Source organism: Kwoniella pini, chromosome 1 (assembly GCF_000512605.2).
Source record: "Kwoniella pini CBS 10737 chromosome 1, complete sequence".
Taxonomy (NCBI): domain Eukaryota; kingdom Fungi; phylum Basidiomycota; class Tremellomycetes; order Tremellales; family Cryptococcaceae; genus Kwoniella; species Kwoniella pini.
This window is the reverse complement of record NC_091716.1, coordinates 3109827-3126186: the sequence shown is the minus strand read 5'-3', so window position 1 is coordinate 3126186 and position 16360 is coordinate 3109827. Positions and strand designations below refer to the sequence as shown.

General features: G+C 38.6%; 9 protein-coding genes across 9 annotated transcripts; 4 read left to right on the top strand and 5 right to left on the bottom strand.

Annotated features, from left to right (window-relative positions):
• Window positions 1–293: 293 nt before the first annotated feature.
• I206_101189 (uncharacterized protein) lies at window positions 294–2549 on the bottom strand (the record flags this gene model as incomplete). Its single annotated transcript, XM_019151919.1, has 8 exons — window positions 294–378; window positions 446–812; window positions 890–1107; window positions 1189–1315; window positions 1374–1518; window positions 1574–2101; window positions 2177–2278; window positions 2352–2549. The coding sequence occupies 8 exons, from the start codon at window positions 2547–2549 to the stop codon at window positions 294–296; spliced, it is 1770 nt and encodes a 589-aa protein (XP_019014057.1).
• A 437-nt stretch (window positions 2550–2986) lies between these two features.
• I206_101188 (uncharacterized protein) lies at window positions 2987–4140 on the top strand (the record flags this gene model as incomplete). The annotated part of the gene is made up of 5 exons (XM_019151920.1): window positions 2987–3047; window positions 3114–3177; window positions 3240–3671; window positions 3747–3840; window positions 3916–4140. 5 exons carry the CDS (start codon window positions 2987–2989, stop codon window positions 4138–4140), a joined length of 876 nt encoding a protein of 291 aa, XP_019014058.1.
• An 84-nt stretch (window positions 4141–4224) lies between these two features.
• I206_101187 (uncharacterized protein) lies at window positions 4225–5051 on the bottom strand (the record flags this gene model as incomplete). The annotated part of the gene is made up of 4 exons (XM_019151921.1): window positions 4225–4479; window positions 4552–4725; window positions 4802–4929; window positions 4994–5051. 4 exons carry the CDS (start codon window positions 5049–5051, stop codon window positions 4225–4227), a joined length of 615 nt encoding a protein of 204 aa, XP_019014059.1.
• A 450-nt stretch (window positions 5052–5501) lies between these two features.
• On the top strand, window positions 5502–5939 carry I206_101186 (uncharacterized protein; the record flags this gene model as incomplete). Its single annotated transcript, XM_019151922.1, has 3 exons — window positions 5502–5532; window positions 5626–5801; window positions 5907–5939. 3 exons carry the CDS (start codon window positions 5502–5504, stop codon window positions 5937–5939), a joined length of 240 nt encoding a protein of 79 aa, XP_019014060.1.
• A 258-nt stretch (window positions 5940–6197) lies between these two features.
• Window positions 6198–7592, bottom strand: I206_101185 (uncharacterized protein; the record flags this gene model as incomplete). The annotated part of the gene is made up of 8 exons (XM_019151923.1): window positions 6198–6432; window positions 6548–6657; window positions 6733–6788; window positions 6891–7023; window positions 7114–7132; window positions 7189–7219; window positions 7279–7286; window positions 7378–7592. 8 exons carry the CDS (start codon window positions 7590–7592, stop codon window positions 6198–6200), a joined length of 807 nt encoding a protein of 268 aa, XP_019014061.1.
• A 1576-nt stretch (window positions 7593–9168) lies between these two features.
• I206_101184 (uncharacterized protein) lies at window positions 9169–10670 on the bottom strand (the record flags this gene model as incomplete). The annotated part of the gene is made up of 4 exons (XM_019151924.1): window positions 9169–9839; window positions 9940–10336; window positions 10458–10537; window positions 10601–10670. 4 exons carry the CDS (start codon window positions 10668–10670, stop codon window positions 9169–9171), a joined length of 1218 nt encoding a protein of 405 aa, XP_019014062.1.
• Window positions 10671–11070: 400 nt separating this feature from the next.
• On the top strand, window positions 11071–12049 carry I206_101183 (uncharacterized protein; the record flags this gene model as incomplete). Its single annotated transcript, XM_019151925.1, has 5 exons — window positions 11071–11086; window positions 11149–11168; window positions 11235–11312; window positions 11435–11650; window positions 11708–12049. The coding sequence occupies 5 exons, from the start codon at window positions 11071–11073 to the stop codon at window positions 12047–12049; spliced, it is 672 nt and encodes a 223-aa protein (XP_019014063.1).
• Window positions 12050–12233: 184 nt separating this feature from the next.
• On the bottom strand, window positions 12234–13049 carry I206_101182 (uncharacterized protein; the record flags this gene model as incomplete). The annotated part of the gene is made up of 3 exons (XM_019151926.1): window positions 12234–12653; window positions 12746–12877; window positions 12987–13049. 3 exons carry the CDS (start codon window positions 13047–13049, stop codon window positions 12234–12236), a joined length of 615 nt encoding a protein of 204 aa, XP_019014064.1.
• Window positions 13050–13384: 335 nt separating this feature from the next.
• I206_101181 (elongation factor G, mitochondrial) lies at window positions 13385–16348 on the top strand (the record flags this gene model as incomplete). The annotated part of the gene is made up of 8 exons (XM_019151927.1): window positions 13385–13707; window positions 13788–14240; window positions 14314–14469; window positions 14541–15162; window positions 15224–15367; window positions 15440–15739; window positions 15805–16171; window positions 16251–16348. 8 exons carry the CDS (start codon window positions 13385–13387, stop codon window positions 16346–16348), a joined length of 2463 nt encoding a protein of 820 aa, XP_019014065.1.
• Between the last annotated feature and the right edge of the window lie 12 nt (window positions 16349–16360).

Here is a 16360-nt window from a genome sequence, read left to right as displayed (position 1 = left end):
TTCAGGAAATGGCAAATACCAAGGATTCTTCTGGAATCAGACTGGCTTCACGCAATATCTGAGTTAAATTTTGCAAAGAAATTCGATTCAAATCAAATCGTGATCCGACTTCATCGGAAATAATGCAGTTCCCATCTCAAGGAGAATCCGAGACTAATGGAAACTACCAAGTGGACGAAGTTTTGCAAGCCAAGGAGAGCCATGTTCCCAGCAGCATGTTGCGCCCAGATCGCTGCAAGGCACGATTGTATGTTGTCTTTATTAACAGCCATGCATTCGTCTTCCTAATGCTTTCAAGCTTTCAACCTTATTGGCGAATGATCAATGATGAAAGTACCATTAGTCTGCACTTTGGCATTTTCCCCAATGTTCACCCACCTACGTGTAGGAGGTGTTATCAGCTATCGCAATTCCAATGATCATGAGATTATTGATTTGTACTTACCCATCTACATCTCGACCTTTATCATCTACCCTTTCAAGTACGCTAGGACCCCTAATGAATATACTTCCATGAATAGGTCTTCCCTCTTCCTCCTCATAAACTTCATTGACTTTATCTCCTTTAAGGAGAATCTCAATATTCGAAGCAGGTGGACCGGAGTGTACTTTCTCCGATCCCCCAGAATGGTGTACTGACGCACCATCCCACATATCTACTTCTTTTAATACATGACCTACACCAGGTGATTGTAAATCGTAGAAATGAGTGACGAATACTGGTCCAGTTGAGAACGGTGAGGGATGTAAACGAGTCAATGGGAGAGAAAGTAAAAGATGTGAAGAAGCAAGAGCGTCAGGCGGAGGGGCGTCTATATCACATGTCTCAGCTCATTGGTGGCCGAAGTACATTACGAGTTTGATATGAGGGAACGAGAAGACGACTCACCTCCAACGAGAATAACTCCACGTAATCTCTGACCAGCAATACCACCAAGTACGTTCTCCCTCATACCTGACCAAAGTACCTTGTCCCACAAACTATCTCTATCTATATGTCCTGCTCGAATTGAATGGCTTTTATGTCGGGCAGCGAGTGAAGCGAAAGGATGTGAGGTGTAAGTGTATTGAAGTCGATTTAGAAGAGCATGATGATGTCTCGGCGAGCTATAAATGAACAAGTCACATCACATCAGCACATCGTTTCCTCGAATTGAAGTATGACGGCCTGATGTGTCTTCAACGTACATGAAAAGAATGGTAGGTTTAGGTAAACCTTTCTCTGTGTCCGCCAAGACTTCCAATTCGGCAGCATGGTCCACTTCCTCAGGATCCCATACAGGTTCATGATTACCGATTAATCTGAAGCTTGCACCTGGAAGCATACGAGGGTGAGCTGGTGTTGCAACAACCGTCAAGAATGCTTAACTCACCAGTCCATACCGCAGAAAGCGCGATAGTCATCCCTAGCGGAGTTGTAAGAGGTACAGCGCTTGCAACAGTATCGTTTAACGCCGCTGAAGGTCTTTTATCCGCTGGGAAACTTGATAAAAGTGATGCTATTCCAGCAGTGACGTTCTACAAAGTTCCAATTAGGTCAAAATGGACCCAAGGAGAATTCAAAACAGCTTACTAAATGAGTGACTTTTGTCACAACTGTCTGATCGTTTTGTTGAGCATAGTAAAAGGAATGAACATCTGAATAGACTTTCTCCTTCGGTTGGTATTTCTCAGCAGCAGAAGATTCAGCAATTTCCCAGATCTCTTCCCAATATTTAACGTTTATGCCCTTGCCTTTAGCTATCTTGACTACTCCTTGGGTTGATTTATCAGGATCCCCGATAACCAATACGCCAGCAGAAGACTTGTTTTCGTACAATTGTTCAATGACATCCTCGAGCAGGTTTACGTGAATCACAACGACTCCGGCCGGAGGGTGTCTACCTTTGTTGGCTATGGCCGAAGAGAGTAATGTGGGCGACGGAAGTATCACCAAGGGTTTATCCGCTGTGGATGCGACTGAAAGTAAGAGCAAGGGTAAAGAGGTTGAAGGCGATGGTGGGAGTAAAACTACGACTGAGGAAGTTTCGGTCAAAGGGAATAACAGAGATAAACCGATAGGGATCAAACGAGTTATTTCGGTCAACCCTTCATCTGTGATCTAATAATAGTTAAAAGATATTCAGCTCTTGTAAGTCTACTGCAAGGTTATATGAAGAGCTGAATGTAGCCTCACTGGTACGTCAAGTATGAATCGCTCCTTCTTTGAATCTGTTATTTTCGGTCCAGTAACAACGTCGGAAACCACTTTCACTGAACTTGCGGGTCGAACTGTCAACTACAACGTCCAACATCCTTAAATAATCAGCTTATTACTCGATACTCAATGCGATGGCATAAAGTTGACCCACAGGAGCACCTTGACCTGTAGCCCATGATCTGTATACCCCGGTCTCTCCACTTTTCCTGACTGTTGAGATATCACTCTGTTTACCCAAGAGTAAAGGATGAACGAGTGGTTGAGGTGTAGAGAAGAATCGATGATATATAGCTAAAGTTGCCAAAAGAAAGAGAAGAATGATTGTGAGATTATCAATTTCGAGGTCCATTTTGATGTCTGAATTTGAAGGTAGCGAGTTAGGAATATCGCAAAGAAGCCCTTAGAAAAAATTGTATACCGGACTTGATATATCGCTTTTATGCCTTCTAACACGCTTTGGAATCAGCGTGATGTGTTTTATCAATGACGAGAGGTTCTTGTGCTGTTTATCGAGGTTAATATTTGGTTTTTCCAGAGGTATAAAGGTATCAACAAGGTAGGTCAATGCGAATAATGCATATTATTACGCGTATCTCGGTTATACTCGTATGATGTACTCATCTCGTAGCATCTCGTAATAAAAAAAGGCACCACCACCATAACGATCAAAGTGGAGGGAAACATTCAAACGTAACATTCGATAGAAGCTAAACTCATAACATTTATCAATGAAATACTCACTTTCATTTGCAGCAAACATACAATTGGGGTGATTAGGGGTCAAACATGAGTGCAAAAGAACATACTGATGTATATACCAATGATCCTGACGAGTATTATCCAGGCAGTAAGTCTGTCAATAGCTGTAAGTAACGCTTTGACCGATGCTGACCTTACACTTCAATCTGATTAGTACGTCAAAGATCTAGACCCGGTGAAGCACCAAAAGAAGAAATTTTCGAGAAGACTCAAGATGCGTGGGTGAATTTTTTCAATCTTCTCATATGTTTTTCCTGAATCTTGGTATATATCATAATAGATATGGAAATACAGTAAGCGATAAACCTGCCAATCGAGCAATTTTAGCATCACAACGTCGTAGGTTAGAACATGAATCTAAACTTAAAGCTCAACAAGAACAAAGATTAAAAAGTCAGAATAATGAAAATAAGAAAAACTCAATTTGGTCTTATATACCAATCATAATCTTCATACCTTTGTTATCATCATTTTTAACTCAAACTTATACATTTGGATTATCACAATATTATCTACCACCTCTTCGTCGATTTTGGAATGAAACTCCTTTGAATCCATTAAGACCAACGATGAAAATTTTTACTCCTCAGGAATTAAGTTTTTATGATGGAATTTATCAAGATCGACCTGTATATCTTGCTATTGATGGAACGGTTTTTGATGTTACAGCTAATAGAAGAATATATGGTAAAGGAGGTAGTTATAATATGATGTAAATTATTTTTATCTGTCCCACAATCAGGATACGAATTATCGCATCACTGATGGTCCTTTTTTACATGCGTAGGGCGGGACGAGACGCCTCAAGAGCATTTACGACGGGCTGTTTCGAAACCCATTTAACGCATGATATTAGAGGTCTGAATGAAGGTGAATTAGCAGTGAGTAAAGTTTTTATATGAATTCGTCTGAATGGGAAAAGGCAATTCCAATGAGTATTTTTAATATTTCTTTAGTCGCTTAAACATTGGAAAGACTTCTTCATGAATCACGAGAAATATCATAAAATAGGATATGTTATGAATCCACCTTTGACAAATGAAGATCCAATTCCACCACCATGTAGAATCGCTGAACCTGAGTCAGAGGGTAATTCTCATTCCACCGGTAACGGCCAACATGCGCCAGGAGAAGCAGCTGCTAAGAAAGGTAAACACAAGCCTGGTCCTGTTACCCAATGATCATTATATCATTCATGTATATACCTATGTTACAATGCGTGTTGTGTACCAGTTTGTCTATTTTCGTAGATTGCAAAACGGTGATTAACGCTTCCTACCTGGTGGAGGGGGTGGTGGTAGACTAAACAATCCTTCTCCACCTCCGCCCGATGAACTGGAAGATGAAGAAGTTGATGTCGAGGTAGTAGGTTTCTTTTCTCGACCCGGTATATTGATTTTAAAAGTTTGACCTTCTTTTAAGGAATAATCTTTCGGCGGTGCAACAGGTTTAGAAGGTTCAGAAAGGTTAGTATCGGATGTTGTATTTGATGTCCGTTTCGTTATTGATTGTAAAGCCACCTAATCATCGTCGAATTACTCAAATCAGTCATACACTCCTTCAAGAGAAATATTTGATTTAAATGAACTTACTTGAAAATCAAAAGCTTCTCCTCTTTCTTGAAATCCCATACCTATATAAGCTCTTTTACCACCTTCACCTTCAACTCTTAAAACGAAATATCTTGAACTATCTAAAACAGGTTCAACTTGTGTCCAAGGTGTAGCATAATTAACTTGAGCGAAAAGTTCACCAGTATTTGAATCCTAAAACAAGTTTTTAAGTATGTATATCATTATATGCCAAAAAGCAACAAGATATTTTGCAAAAGTCTCAACCCACCTCTAAACGTATTTCACACCTTGATCCAATCTCTAATACTCTCAATCTACCTTTCCATAAAAATTGCTCTACATTCCAATCTGCCGCTTTATATCCAGATGCCGATGTACGTGGAGGTACTTGGTATACTACAGAATCAACGTTTCCTTTAGTAATTGCTCTACTCATTTTAGCCCGAAAGATATTACTTACCCATTACCTCCCTTGAAATGAACAACACAGACTCAATTTCATCTGACAGAATATCCATCTTTGTTCGAATTCAAAGTCTGCGTTACTTCTCGGCAGATTTGAGCGAATGGTTTGCTTGATTGTATATGGTGTTCTTATACTGTTATGTCGAGTCTAATGAAACATTCTACACATATGCAGCAATACTACTTAGATACTTGGATACAACGTTTGAAACCATCGCTTGGATTTATGCGGGGTAAGCCTGATCCTCTCCACGCGTCATGCTCGTGCTTACACGGTATAAAGTGAATCACGTTAATAAAACTGAGATTGTATGACGACATTACCCTATACCTATCCTTTGAGTAGTAGTTCGGAGAGATTACTCGGACATCATATGGGACACAAACACGCCATCGTCAATCTAGCAAGGTATGATACCGTAAACCACCATTACATATATAACCTCTTATTTATACTTTTACTATTTCTTTTCTTCGATATGACAAGTATTAATCAAATCAATATGTCAGGAGATAAGAAAGAACAAGAACAGAGTGAGTTTAGTATCAATTCCTTGTCCCTCCTTCCTTCTATTCGGAGTAATGAACCTCTAGGTTTTGCCACTAAACATTATTACGTCTATGTAGGTTTCAATATCCTTCCACATCCTGCCAAGTCAAATAATCCAGCCGATTTAAATTCTGAACCTGCTGAACATGGTGGACTTCAAAGTGCATCTTATAATGCTTACAATGCTAAAGGACCACATATCCCTTCTCATGAAATTCAACAAGGATTAGAAAAACCTAAGAGTAGCGAAGAGGTGAGTCTCATTTTCCATTGGAAGCTATCTTCGATGTTCCCTATCACTATAAAGGCTTTTCTCCCGACAATCGCTAATTAATGTCTTCTCTTCTTCTCATCATAGCTAAAAGCTCGAGCTGAGGAACTCAACAAATAAAACCTATCCCGCCTGACTACTCTTATCGGATACACGCTAGTACAAGCGAACGTGAATCTACTTTGAGTAATGTGATCTATTTTGAAGTAGTTGTACCGCCCTCAATTTGAATGATACGTATGCAATGAATGCCATGAAAATCATAATGACCGTTACTTCTATGCCGACAACTTGACGGTGCAATTACTGACAGTTAATAATTAAAATTTCCTTGCTTTAGGCTCCATAACCCAGGTAATGTCCCGCCTCGTCCTAAGATCACGTATACATCCCCCAATCATCTAGTGGTCTAGGCGGCAATTTTGGTGTATCACCCATGTTAACATCAGTTTCTTCGAAATACCTCAGTGGTCCTTCTTCATTGATAACACCTAATTCCATTCCTGGTCCTGGTTCTGATCCTGCACCTACTGACCATCTACCTTGTTCTGCTTCTTCATCTGTTTCGAATGGTGGCGGTGGATCAGTTTCTAAAGGAAGTATAAGTCGGAATCTGACCAAAAAACATTAGCATGAGTGACTCAGACAATTACGATAATGTAATATTCGTATGTATTGTTGTCGATAGAATAGTTATGGAAGAGACACAAAGGCAGACTTATACTCACGCATCTTTACCATTTGAATAAAATCTATGTAATCTCTTTTCTCTTAAAAATCCTAATCTATCGTATAAAGCAAGTGAAGGGGCATTATCAAATTCTGTCTCCAGTACTACCTGTCGTGAGGAAAACAGTAAATTAGTCAACCTAATTAAGCAATATCAAGCAATCAAAAAGTGAACTTGACACACTTCATGTACACCTCTCCGTATCATTTCATCAATAGCTACTTTGATTAATTTGCTAGCTACAAGCTCATAAATTAGCACACAGCTATCATCCTCCTGAAGAGATTCTCCTTGATGCCATCTATACTATTGAATCAAAGGAAAAAGAATAGTCTCCTCACCTATACCTCTCCGCCTCCAAGCTCGATCAACACTTAACATAGCTATATAACCTCTATTCGTTTTACCTCGATGTGAATCTTGTTTACATATTATAGTTGCTATTGGTTCTTTGGATATTGATGAAGGGAATACCTGGAATATCAAAATATTATGGGGTTAACCAAGATATTCGTCTCCTGTCCAAGGCTGTATGGGGATGATGAATCTTTTGAATCAACATACGAGGAAAGCAAGATGTGGCCTAATATTCGAGGCATTAGCTTAATTCCTAGCTGTCATTAGGTAATGAATACAGACCAATCAATCAAGAAATATCTGAATGTGTACACTAATTCATGATAAGATATTCAGTTGCTAAACATTGATTTTGCTAATTTTCCAACATACCATTATACCTAGTATAAATTATTATCAGCTAAAGAAACACTTGAATGTAAAATAATATTCGAATTAAATTGTTAATTATTGAATTCGTTCCAAACTTACGGCTCAGATAATTCTTGTTCTACAAGTTTCATCATATATTCCAAATCTGTTTGTTCATCTTTATAATTTCTATAAAATAATTCATCTCCTTTATCATCAATTATAGTTATTGATTCTGTTTCTTTTACTTTTGCTTTCCCTTTACCTTTTATATCATTTATTGATTTTTGAGATGAATTTGTAAGTATTTCAGGAGCATGAATAGTAGATATCATTGAGACCTTTATAGTCTCTTGACTTATTGTCTAAACGTAATTTGTTAGTACGAAAATGTACAAGTTAATGAAACTAGTATTCGAATTGGATTGAAGATCAAACCCTTCAGCTTCGGACGGAAAGCGCGTGTGGAGGTTGTCCACTTCGCAAAATTCGATTCGACATCTGCATCAAAAATAACATCAAGCGTAAATCAGTCGGATCTTTTGATCAAGAGCATACTTGGCTTGATATTATCCTTCCTCGGATACTGCGAGAGATAAGATGCGTCCAATCGTCTCCGGACCCGTCAGCAGCTAGCCTCAATGCTATAAATTTTGACAAATCCAGAATCCTTTCAGATTTGTGTGGCTCCCTGTGCGTGTGTATATACACATCAAATAGGTCAATCCCCTTTTTGCTCATTTTCTCGGATCGGCAAGAGGGACATCAGTATTCTGTAATGTTGTATAGCGATCTCGGGTGAAAATTTCGATAGCGATGGGATTTCATATATACCCTGCCCCCTTAATATAGAATCCCCTCCTCTATTCCATTTTGCTTTCTTCTCTTTTGCATATCAAAATCCACCATGTTTACTACTTAATGATTTTTAATCTGAGTGTGAGTGCTGAGTGAGTACAGTAGTGTATAAGCTGACCTGTAGTCTGGATATAGTGATGAGATGCCATGTTAACTCAATCAACCTATGTATGATAGTGTAATTTCCACTTGACTGGCTTGTGAAGGTAAGCTGACGCAACAACGACCTTATCACCACTTGCTAATCGAGCTCACCTGTCCATTTTGATACCAATCCACTTCAGCGCCTTCAAATACATGTATCCCCTATCCGAGAAAATTGTTCATCGTACCTGCTCTTGAACGATCAAACCCTCTTCTTCCCTGTTCCCTCCCTATCCCCCTTCCTGCTCCGACGCCCCACTGCCATCCGTCCAACCCACTTATCCAGCCTACATCACCTGTGTAAGTCTCTCATACCTCTCTAACAAATATGACACCCTCGCTGACCCCGCTTCGCTTCTTATAGCCATTCTCTATCCTCTCCAAACCCACGTTTCGTGCTGAGCTTAAGCCAAAACGATATATTGAACGTGGAAGATGCCAAAAATAATGGCGAGATGATGGAGCGGTCTAACATGCTGTCTTAAGGAGAAGATTTCCCCTAAAGCTAATCATCCTCGGCAGTCCTTCGGGGCCTGGGTTCGAATCCCAGTCTCGTCAATCTTTTGCCTATCAAAACGGCTATCAATCCCTTTTTTTAGTTATGTTTTTTTGGAGGATTTTTAGCTATTTGAGCTAGAAAAGGAACGCTGTATGCGATATGGAATTACTGAGATATGTCAGTCATTTGGAAGGACAGGATCTGGAGGAGCGTTAAATGAAGACTGAATGTCAGATTGTGAGAAAGATCTAAAAGTGCGGTAATTTAAATTAGTTGATTCTTCAACGCGCGATATCTGTTATTTTAAAGCCGAGAATGCAGATATTGTAAGTAAATAAACAGTGTAATGAAAATATTTTCGCTATTTAAATCTATTCATACATTATTTTTACTCATACAGGTATCCTCATTCAATCCGCTTTCCTTCTTGATAATCCATCCGATCCGTGACTTAACGGACTAGACCTTTTTGGAGCTTCAATAATTTCACCATCAAAATTTGAAGGTATTTGACCATTTAATGCAGGTCTTCCATTTCTAGTTGCAATTCCACGAGGATTAATTAATTGAGGATTTTGAGAATTAAAATTAGAATTTTTAGAAATTTGAATTTCACTTTGAATTCTTTTTGGTGGTGGTGGTGGAGTAATTGATCTTGGACTTCCATTTCCACTACTTCCACTACCACTATTATTGTTATTATTTAAATTTAAATTAAAATTTGAGATATTTGAATTTGAAATTGTATTTTCTTCAGATGATCCCCATGGGAAATATGAAGTATTAGCATTTGAATCTTTTCTAATTGTAGAAGAAGGCATTAAAACAGGTGAATGTAAAGGGGATCCACGAATTGGTGTTCTAGGTGCAATCAAACCTTCTTCATTTTTTCGAATATTATTTCTTCTAACTCTAGGTAATAATGATAATAATGGATTAAGTACTGATTTTATTAATGATGTTGAAGATCCTCTACGAATTTGACGATGAGTAGGTGAAGATGAACCGTGTCCTGAGACACTGGGAGATGATAGGTCAACTGAAGTTGGCGATGGGGATGTTGGACCGGATGAGAGAGTATCTGGCGGGTATGGAAAAAACAGTGTCAGCCATGACTCTAAATATGAATGATAAACTCGAGTATCGGCCCTCATATCGTTTGATACAGATAGACAACTCACTCAAAGAAGGCAAAGCATTATCATTCGCACTTAAACTTAAAAAGAGGAATAAAGGTATAAACCAAACGCAAACAGCGAAAAAAGCAGCAACATCACCAAAACTTGGATTATTACCATTATTTGAATTCTTATAATTTTTATTATAATGATAACGTTGAGAGGAAGTTTTAAACTTTTTATTTTCTTGAGCTAAATTTGCGAAATGGAAAAACCATATAAAATGATCCCCAATAACTAAAAAACAACTAACTATGAATTTTTTAGAAGTTAAAGATATATAAGGCCATTGTGATGAGAAATTTGTCAAATAAACTAAATGACATGCTATAGAGAATATTAATGGAAGGAATGGAAGTGAATCTGTAAACCACAATAAAATGTGAAGTGCTATTATAGCCTATGAGTTCAACGAAGAATTAGCTTATGAAATCCTGAATATAGAATGTAGACTTTGATCATATCCCATAGAAATAGCAGTGACTGATAAGATCATTACAATTGTATAATGTGACACTCACATATATAGCACGTATTCCCACATATTTCGCATGTTTCGAATGTTCTTCTATCAATTCTGCTAACCACAGTAAACCGCTGGCTGAAAGATGGACACTTCATCAGCTTTACCGTAACCCTGATCTAGCCGTAATATAGGACTCACCCAAAGATAGAGTCACGAATAAGAAGGCTGCTAAACCTCCTGCATAAGCTAAGAGGTGAAGGAGTGTCATACTTTAATTCAGTATCGCCGAGAATAGTATATTTTGGCTTTTCGCTGTTTCGTATTTCAAGAGACCAAGACTGCGTGTATCGTTTTTACCAGGACACTCCGAATGATTTGATGTTATTGAGCGAGATTTGGCAGATGTATGAAGAAGAGATATTTAATCTTTGTTGAAATGAAATGTTCTCTCATACCTTTTGAGAGTCAAGTAGAAATGGGGTTTGAAGGGCAGAAGAAGAAGAAAGGCACGGGACCAAAGTTACATCATACTCACGTGGTCGGACTCATCCCAATTCTATGTCACCGTAACCGTCTGTCATATAGCGACAATAATATGGCATAATTGAGTGCAATGCAAGTATTTCAGTCTATCATATAACATTGTAGTAGTAACGGACCGGAACAACATGTCCAACCTAGAGAGTGAGCTAGCTTCGTATGACCCTTGAAGACCATGATCATCTAACATTAACGATTTGTCATAGAATCCCTCTTCCAACTGAAAGTATGTTGATTACGACTGGTTCTTTCCGCCACTGACAGCTTGAACTAATCGTTGTATCTCTATCAGTTCACCGCAAAATCACTCCAACGCCAAGCTAAGAAAGCAAATAAAGATGAAGTCTCAGAAAAGAACAAGCTGAAGCAGGTAACGTTGAGCCCACCTGATCTGCATTTAAGGGTACTGGCTAATATATGCATCAACTTTGTTCATTACCTTTTGCGCCATTATCGTTCATTAATCATCGAATAATATATCGGTAAATACAGGCACTAGCGAAAGGAAATACAGATGGAGCACGTATATACGCTCAAAATGCTATTAGGAAGAAGACTGAAGGTCTGAATTTACTAAGATTAGCAAGTCGAATTGATGCTGTCGCTTCGAGAGTTGAAACTGCTGTCACGATGAGGAGTGTTACAAATAGTATGGGAAGTGTGGTTAAAGGTATGGACAAAGCAATGGAAAGTATGAATCTTGAAAGAGTGAGTATATCTATGATAAGTTCGATTAATTTGAAAATAATGATGGTTTTGCCTTAGATTTCAATCGTTATGGATAAATTTGAATCTCAATTCTCGGATTTAGATGTGCAAACTTCATATATGGAATCAACCATGTCAGATACAACTGCATTAACTACTCCACAAGATCAAGTTGATTCTTTGATGCAACAAGTAGCAGATGAAGCTGGATTAGAAATTCAACACGGTTTAGGTGTTGCTAGTGTACCTAATAAAGAACCTGCTCCTGCTCAAACTGAGAGTTCTTTAGGTAATAAAGAGGAGGATGGGAAATTGGCAGAGAGATTAAGAGCATTGCGAGTGAGTCGGTATTTGTCCATCAATATGAATATACGTAATATCATGTTGCTAACGAACTAAATCGGATAGCCTGCCCAATAGAAATTGTGTCCGAAGAGAAGTGTTTCATGTCGTTGTACAATATGTATGCACATATGCTAAAATGACCTCGGTATATCACTCGTGACATATCGAGTCATGTGCTATTCATTCCTGTAATCATACCAAATCTCGTTACCTGGTAAATACTCCGATTTGAGGTAGATTACACAAGCCTCTTTCCAGCTTTATCACCTGTAATCCTTCCAATACTCTCAACATTTGGTGCACCCCAAACAAGTATATTGCCTTTTGGATCTACTAAGCCTCTCTTCTTGGTCCATTCTAATTCACTTATCCTTCTTATTCCCCATCTCGAGGTTGATTTTGAAGTAGATTCTAAGAGAGGTAATGTACCGCCTGATAAATCTGGTTGTGGAATAGATTTGGAAAGTGATGAACCGGTAGAAGTTGAGTTGGGTAATGGAGTTGAATTTGGAGCTTGTCTATTTGATGATGAAGAAGGACCAGAAAGTGGTAAAGCAGATGCGATTGATTGTAAAGAGTTTGAAGCTCTTTGTTCATCTTCTATCGATACCAATTTACGTCGTTCTTCCAACGGTGGTAAGAGATCTTCGACATCGGACTGAAGAATGGATATCATAATGTAAGCTTCGATGATTCTCTTGGACGTCGCAAATGTCATGACGAAGGTGGGAAAAGAGAAAGCAAACTCACGAAATCATCTTGCTTGACTGCTGAAATTGAGTAAACGTACACTCCTACTGCAAAAGCGAATAAAGTTCCTCCGATGAGTACGTTGGTGAGTACGAATGGTTTTCGAGCTCTTTGAAGAGATGGTGACATGCCCTACAGAAATGGATCAGTTAGTATGTGATAAATACACCATATTGACCAGATATTCCGTATTCAACCGATCCATTCTTATCATCACCATTCTTGTTGAGATCTGACTCACATATCCTTTCGGGTGGTATGACTTATCAGCGGCTCGTTCGAATTTAGTGGACGAAGTGGACATTTTGCCTGAGATCTACTTTTTCTATGTTGTGCTTGTATAAGTGAATGTTAATAAAACAGATAATGTATCCTTGAATAGTAAGCGGCAAATAACGAGTGCACCATTAAAAGGGATGATCCCAGCTAAAATACCCCGTTTAGTGTGTTACACTTGCATATCACGTGATTTGTTCAATAATGTTCCCAACTTAGAAAAGTCGGATCAACGAGAGATCTTTCCGAGATTTTTGACTTTTTCAACCATTATATGTATAATTTCAAGTAAGATTACAATTACTGACCCACTGGGTATAGCTCCCTCTAACCTATATCAAAAGACATCGAGACTCCACCAAGATGTCGTCCCTTCCTAGACTCTCCTCTAGGGTTCGATCTCCCATAATCACCACATCATCCTCATCATCGACCTTGATCCGACCAGCAGTATTGACTAGAAAACCTATCCTTGCATCTTCTTCATCTTTATCCCCTCTCGGTAAATTCCGATCTGTCTCATCTGTTCCGATCTCAATATCATCTGTCAATTCCAAAAGGCTATTTACCTCTTCGATTCGAGCGCGAGAAGAAGAAAAGCCAAAAGAAGAGTGGCCAGAGAGAGTTTTGCCTGTTTTGAAAGAGAGTGATATCAAGCGATTGAAGAGACAACGGAATGTAGGAATGTAAGTAACATCGATACTGAATGATGGCAAAATAGAGAATCTTATTCGAATTGCTTACTACAAATTTGCATTACCATTAGTTCCGCACATATCGATTCAGGTAAAACTACACTTACCGAACGAATCCTATATTACACCGGACGAATCAGAGATATTCATGAAGTAAGAGGTAGAGATGCTGTAGGAGCAAAGATGGATTCTATGGAGTTAGAACGTGAAAAGGGTATTACAATTCAGTCTGCAGCAACTTTTGCAGATTGGGTTTCACCTCCACCACCAACTGAATTAGCTGAAGGAGCAACTTTATTCGGTACTGGATCTGAAGAAGGAAAAGAGAAATATTCAATCAATATCATTGATACTCCTGGACACGTAGATTTCACTATTGAAGTTGAACGGGCGTTGAGAGTATTAGATGGTGCTGTTCTAGTACTTTGTGCCGTATCCGGGGTACAAAGTCAAACTATAACGGTAGATCGTCAGATGAGGAGGTATAACGTACCTAGATTGGCATTCATCAACAAGATGGATCGGTAAGTCCAAAAGCTAGACATCTACAACTTTTCATTCCGGAGCTGACTATGAACTTCAACTGGGTTGCTGTAGTGCCGGATCGAATCCTTTCAGAGTCATTCAACAACTTCGAGGTAAATTGAAGATGAATGCTGCTGCTTTGCAAGTACCCATTGGAGCCGAAGGTGATTTTTCCGGTGTTGTGGATCTTGTTCGAATGAAAGCTCTGTATAACGAAGGTGTCAAAGGGTAAGTCAAATTACTTTCCAAAACATGAGACAGAATTGAGGATATGGCTGAAATATTGACAATTTCGTTAGAAATCAAGTAGTTGAGACCGATGAGATTCCGGAAACTGTCCGAGCACTAGTTGAAGAGAAACGAACTGAACTTATTGAACAACTATCAGAAGCAGATGAAACACTGTGCGATTTATTCCTTAACGAATCTCCTATTACAGAATTAGATATCGCTCAAGCATTACGACGTGCAACGGTTTCCTTGAAATTCACACCGGTATTCATGGGCTCTGCCATTAAGAATACTGGTGTTCAAGCTTTACTTGATGGTGTGTGTCAATACTTGCCCGACCCTAACGAAGTCCATAATCAAGCTCTTGATGCTGCCCTCCCTTCACACGCTCCTCCTGTGCCACTGGTCCCTGCGGCCGAAGCTCCATTGGTGGGATTAGCTTTCAAATTGGAAGAGGGTCGATATGGTCAATTGACATATATGAGAGTTTATCAAGGTGAACTTAAAAGAGGTAGTGTAATTTACAATGCTAGAACAGGGAAGAAAGTAAAAGTCCCAAGATTGGTCAGGATGCATTCTGACGAGATGGAAGATGTAGAAGCTATCGGAGCTGGAGAAATTTGCGCAATGTTTGGTGTAGAATGCTCCTCGGGAGATACTTTTACAGATGGCTCAACTACCTTTTCAATGGTGAGTGAACTTTTGAATGACTGGAGAGACTCCAACTAATAAAGCGAATATGACATTTTAGACTTCCATGTTTGTTCCTGAACCTGTTATCTCCTTGTCAATCCGACCCGAAGGAAATGAAACACCCAATTTCTCCAGAGCATTGAACCGATTCCAAAAGGAAGATCCTACATTTAGAGTACACGTTGATTCGGAGTCTCAAGAGGTGAGCTGCTTCTTTCCCCTTTCCTCTTTGCTCTTTCTTCCTTGTCGATCAGCTTACCATTGGATACCATAGACCATCATCTCAGGTATGGGAGAATTACATTTAGACATTTACGTTGAACGAATGAAGAGGGAATACAATGTTGCTTGCGTTACTGGTAAACCACGAGTTGCATTCCGAGAAACAATAACTGAAGAAAGTAAATTCAATTACACTCACAAGAAACAATCTGGTGGATCAGGTCAATTCGGTAGAGTTATTGGTAAATTGGAACCTATGGAAATGGATAGTGATACAAATAAAGATACAGCATTTGAAAATAGAATTATTGGAGGTAATATACCCAATCAATTTATACCAGCTATTGAAAAAGTCAGTCATCACTTTCTCTTGATTCCTATCAATGGAACTTTACTGATTTTTGAATGGGGTTTCAGGGATTCCAAGAAGCTCTTGATAGAGGTTTATTAACTGGACATCCAATTTCAGGATGTAAATTTGTTTTAGAAGATGGATCTGCACATTCAGTTGATTCAAACGAACTGGCATTTAGATTAGCAGCAATTGGAGCATTTAGAGAAGCTTTTCAAAAATCAAAACCTGTTATACTTGAACCTGTTATGACAGTTGAAGTTGTTGCACCAATTGAATTTCAAGGAAATGTAATTGGTGCTTTAAATCAAAGAAAAGGAACTATAGTAGATACTGAAGTTAGAGATGATGAATTTACTTTAACAGCTGAAGTCGCTTTAAATGACATGTTTGGTTATTCAAGTCAATTAAGAGGTATGACACAAGGTAAAGGTGAGTTTTAAATTTCATCAAAATCTTCAGTGTACTTTAGTAGTGAGAAATAAATAAAACGCTTATATCTATTAATTAGGTGAATTCTCAATGGAATATAAAAATCATCAACCTGTGATGCCTAATGTCCAAAAAGATATGATGGAAGCTTTCAGAAAGAAACAATTGAGTAAATAATCAAAAGAACAA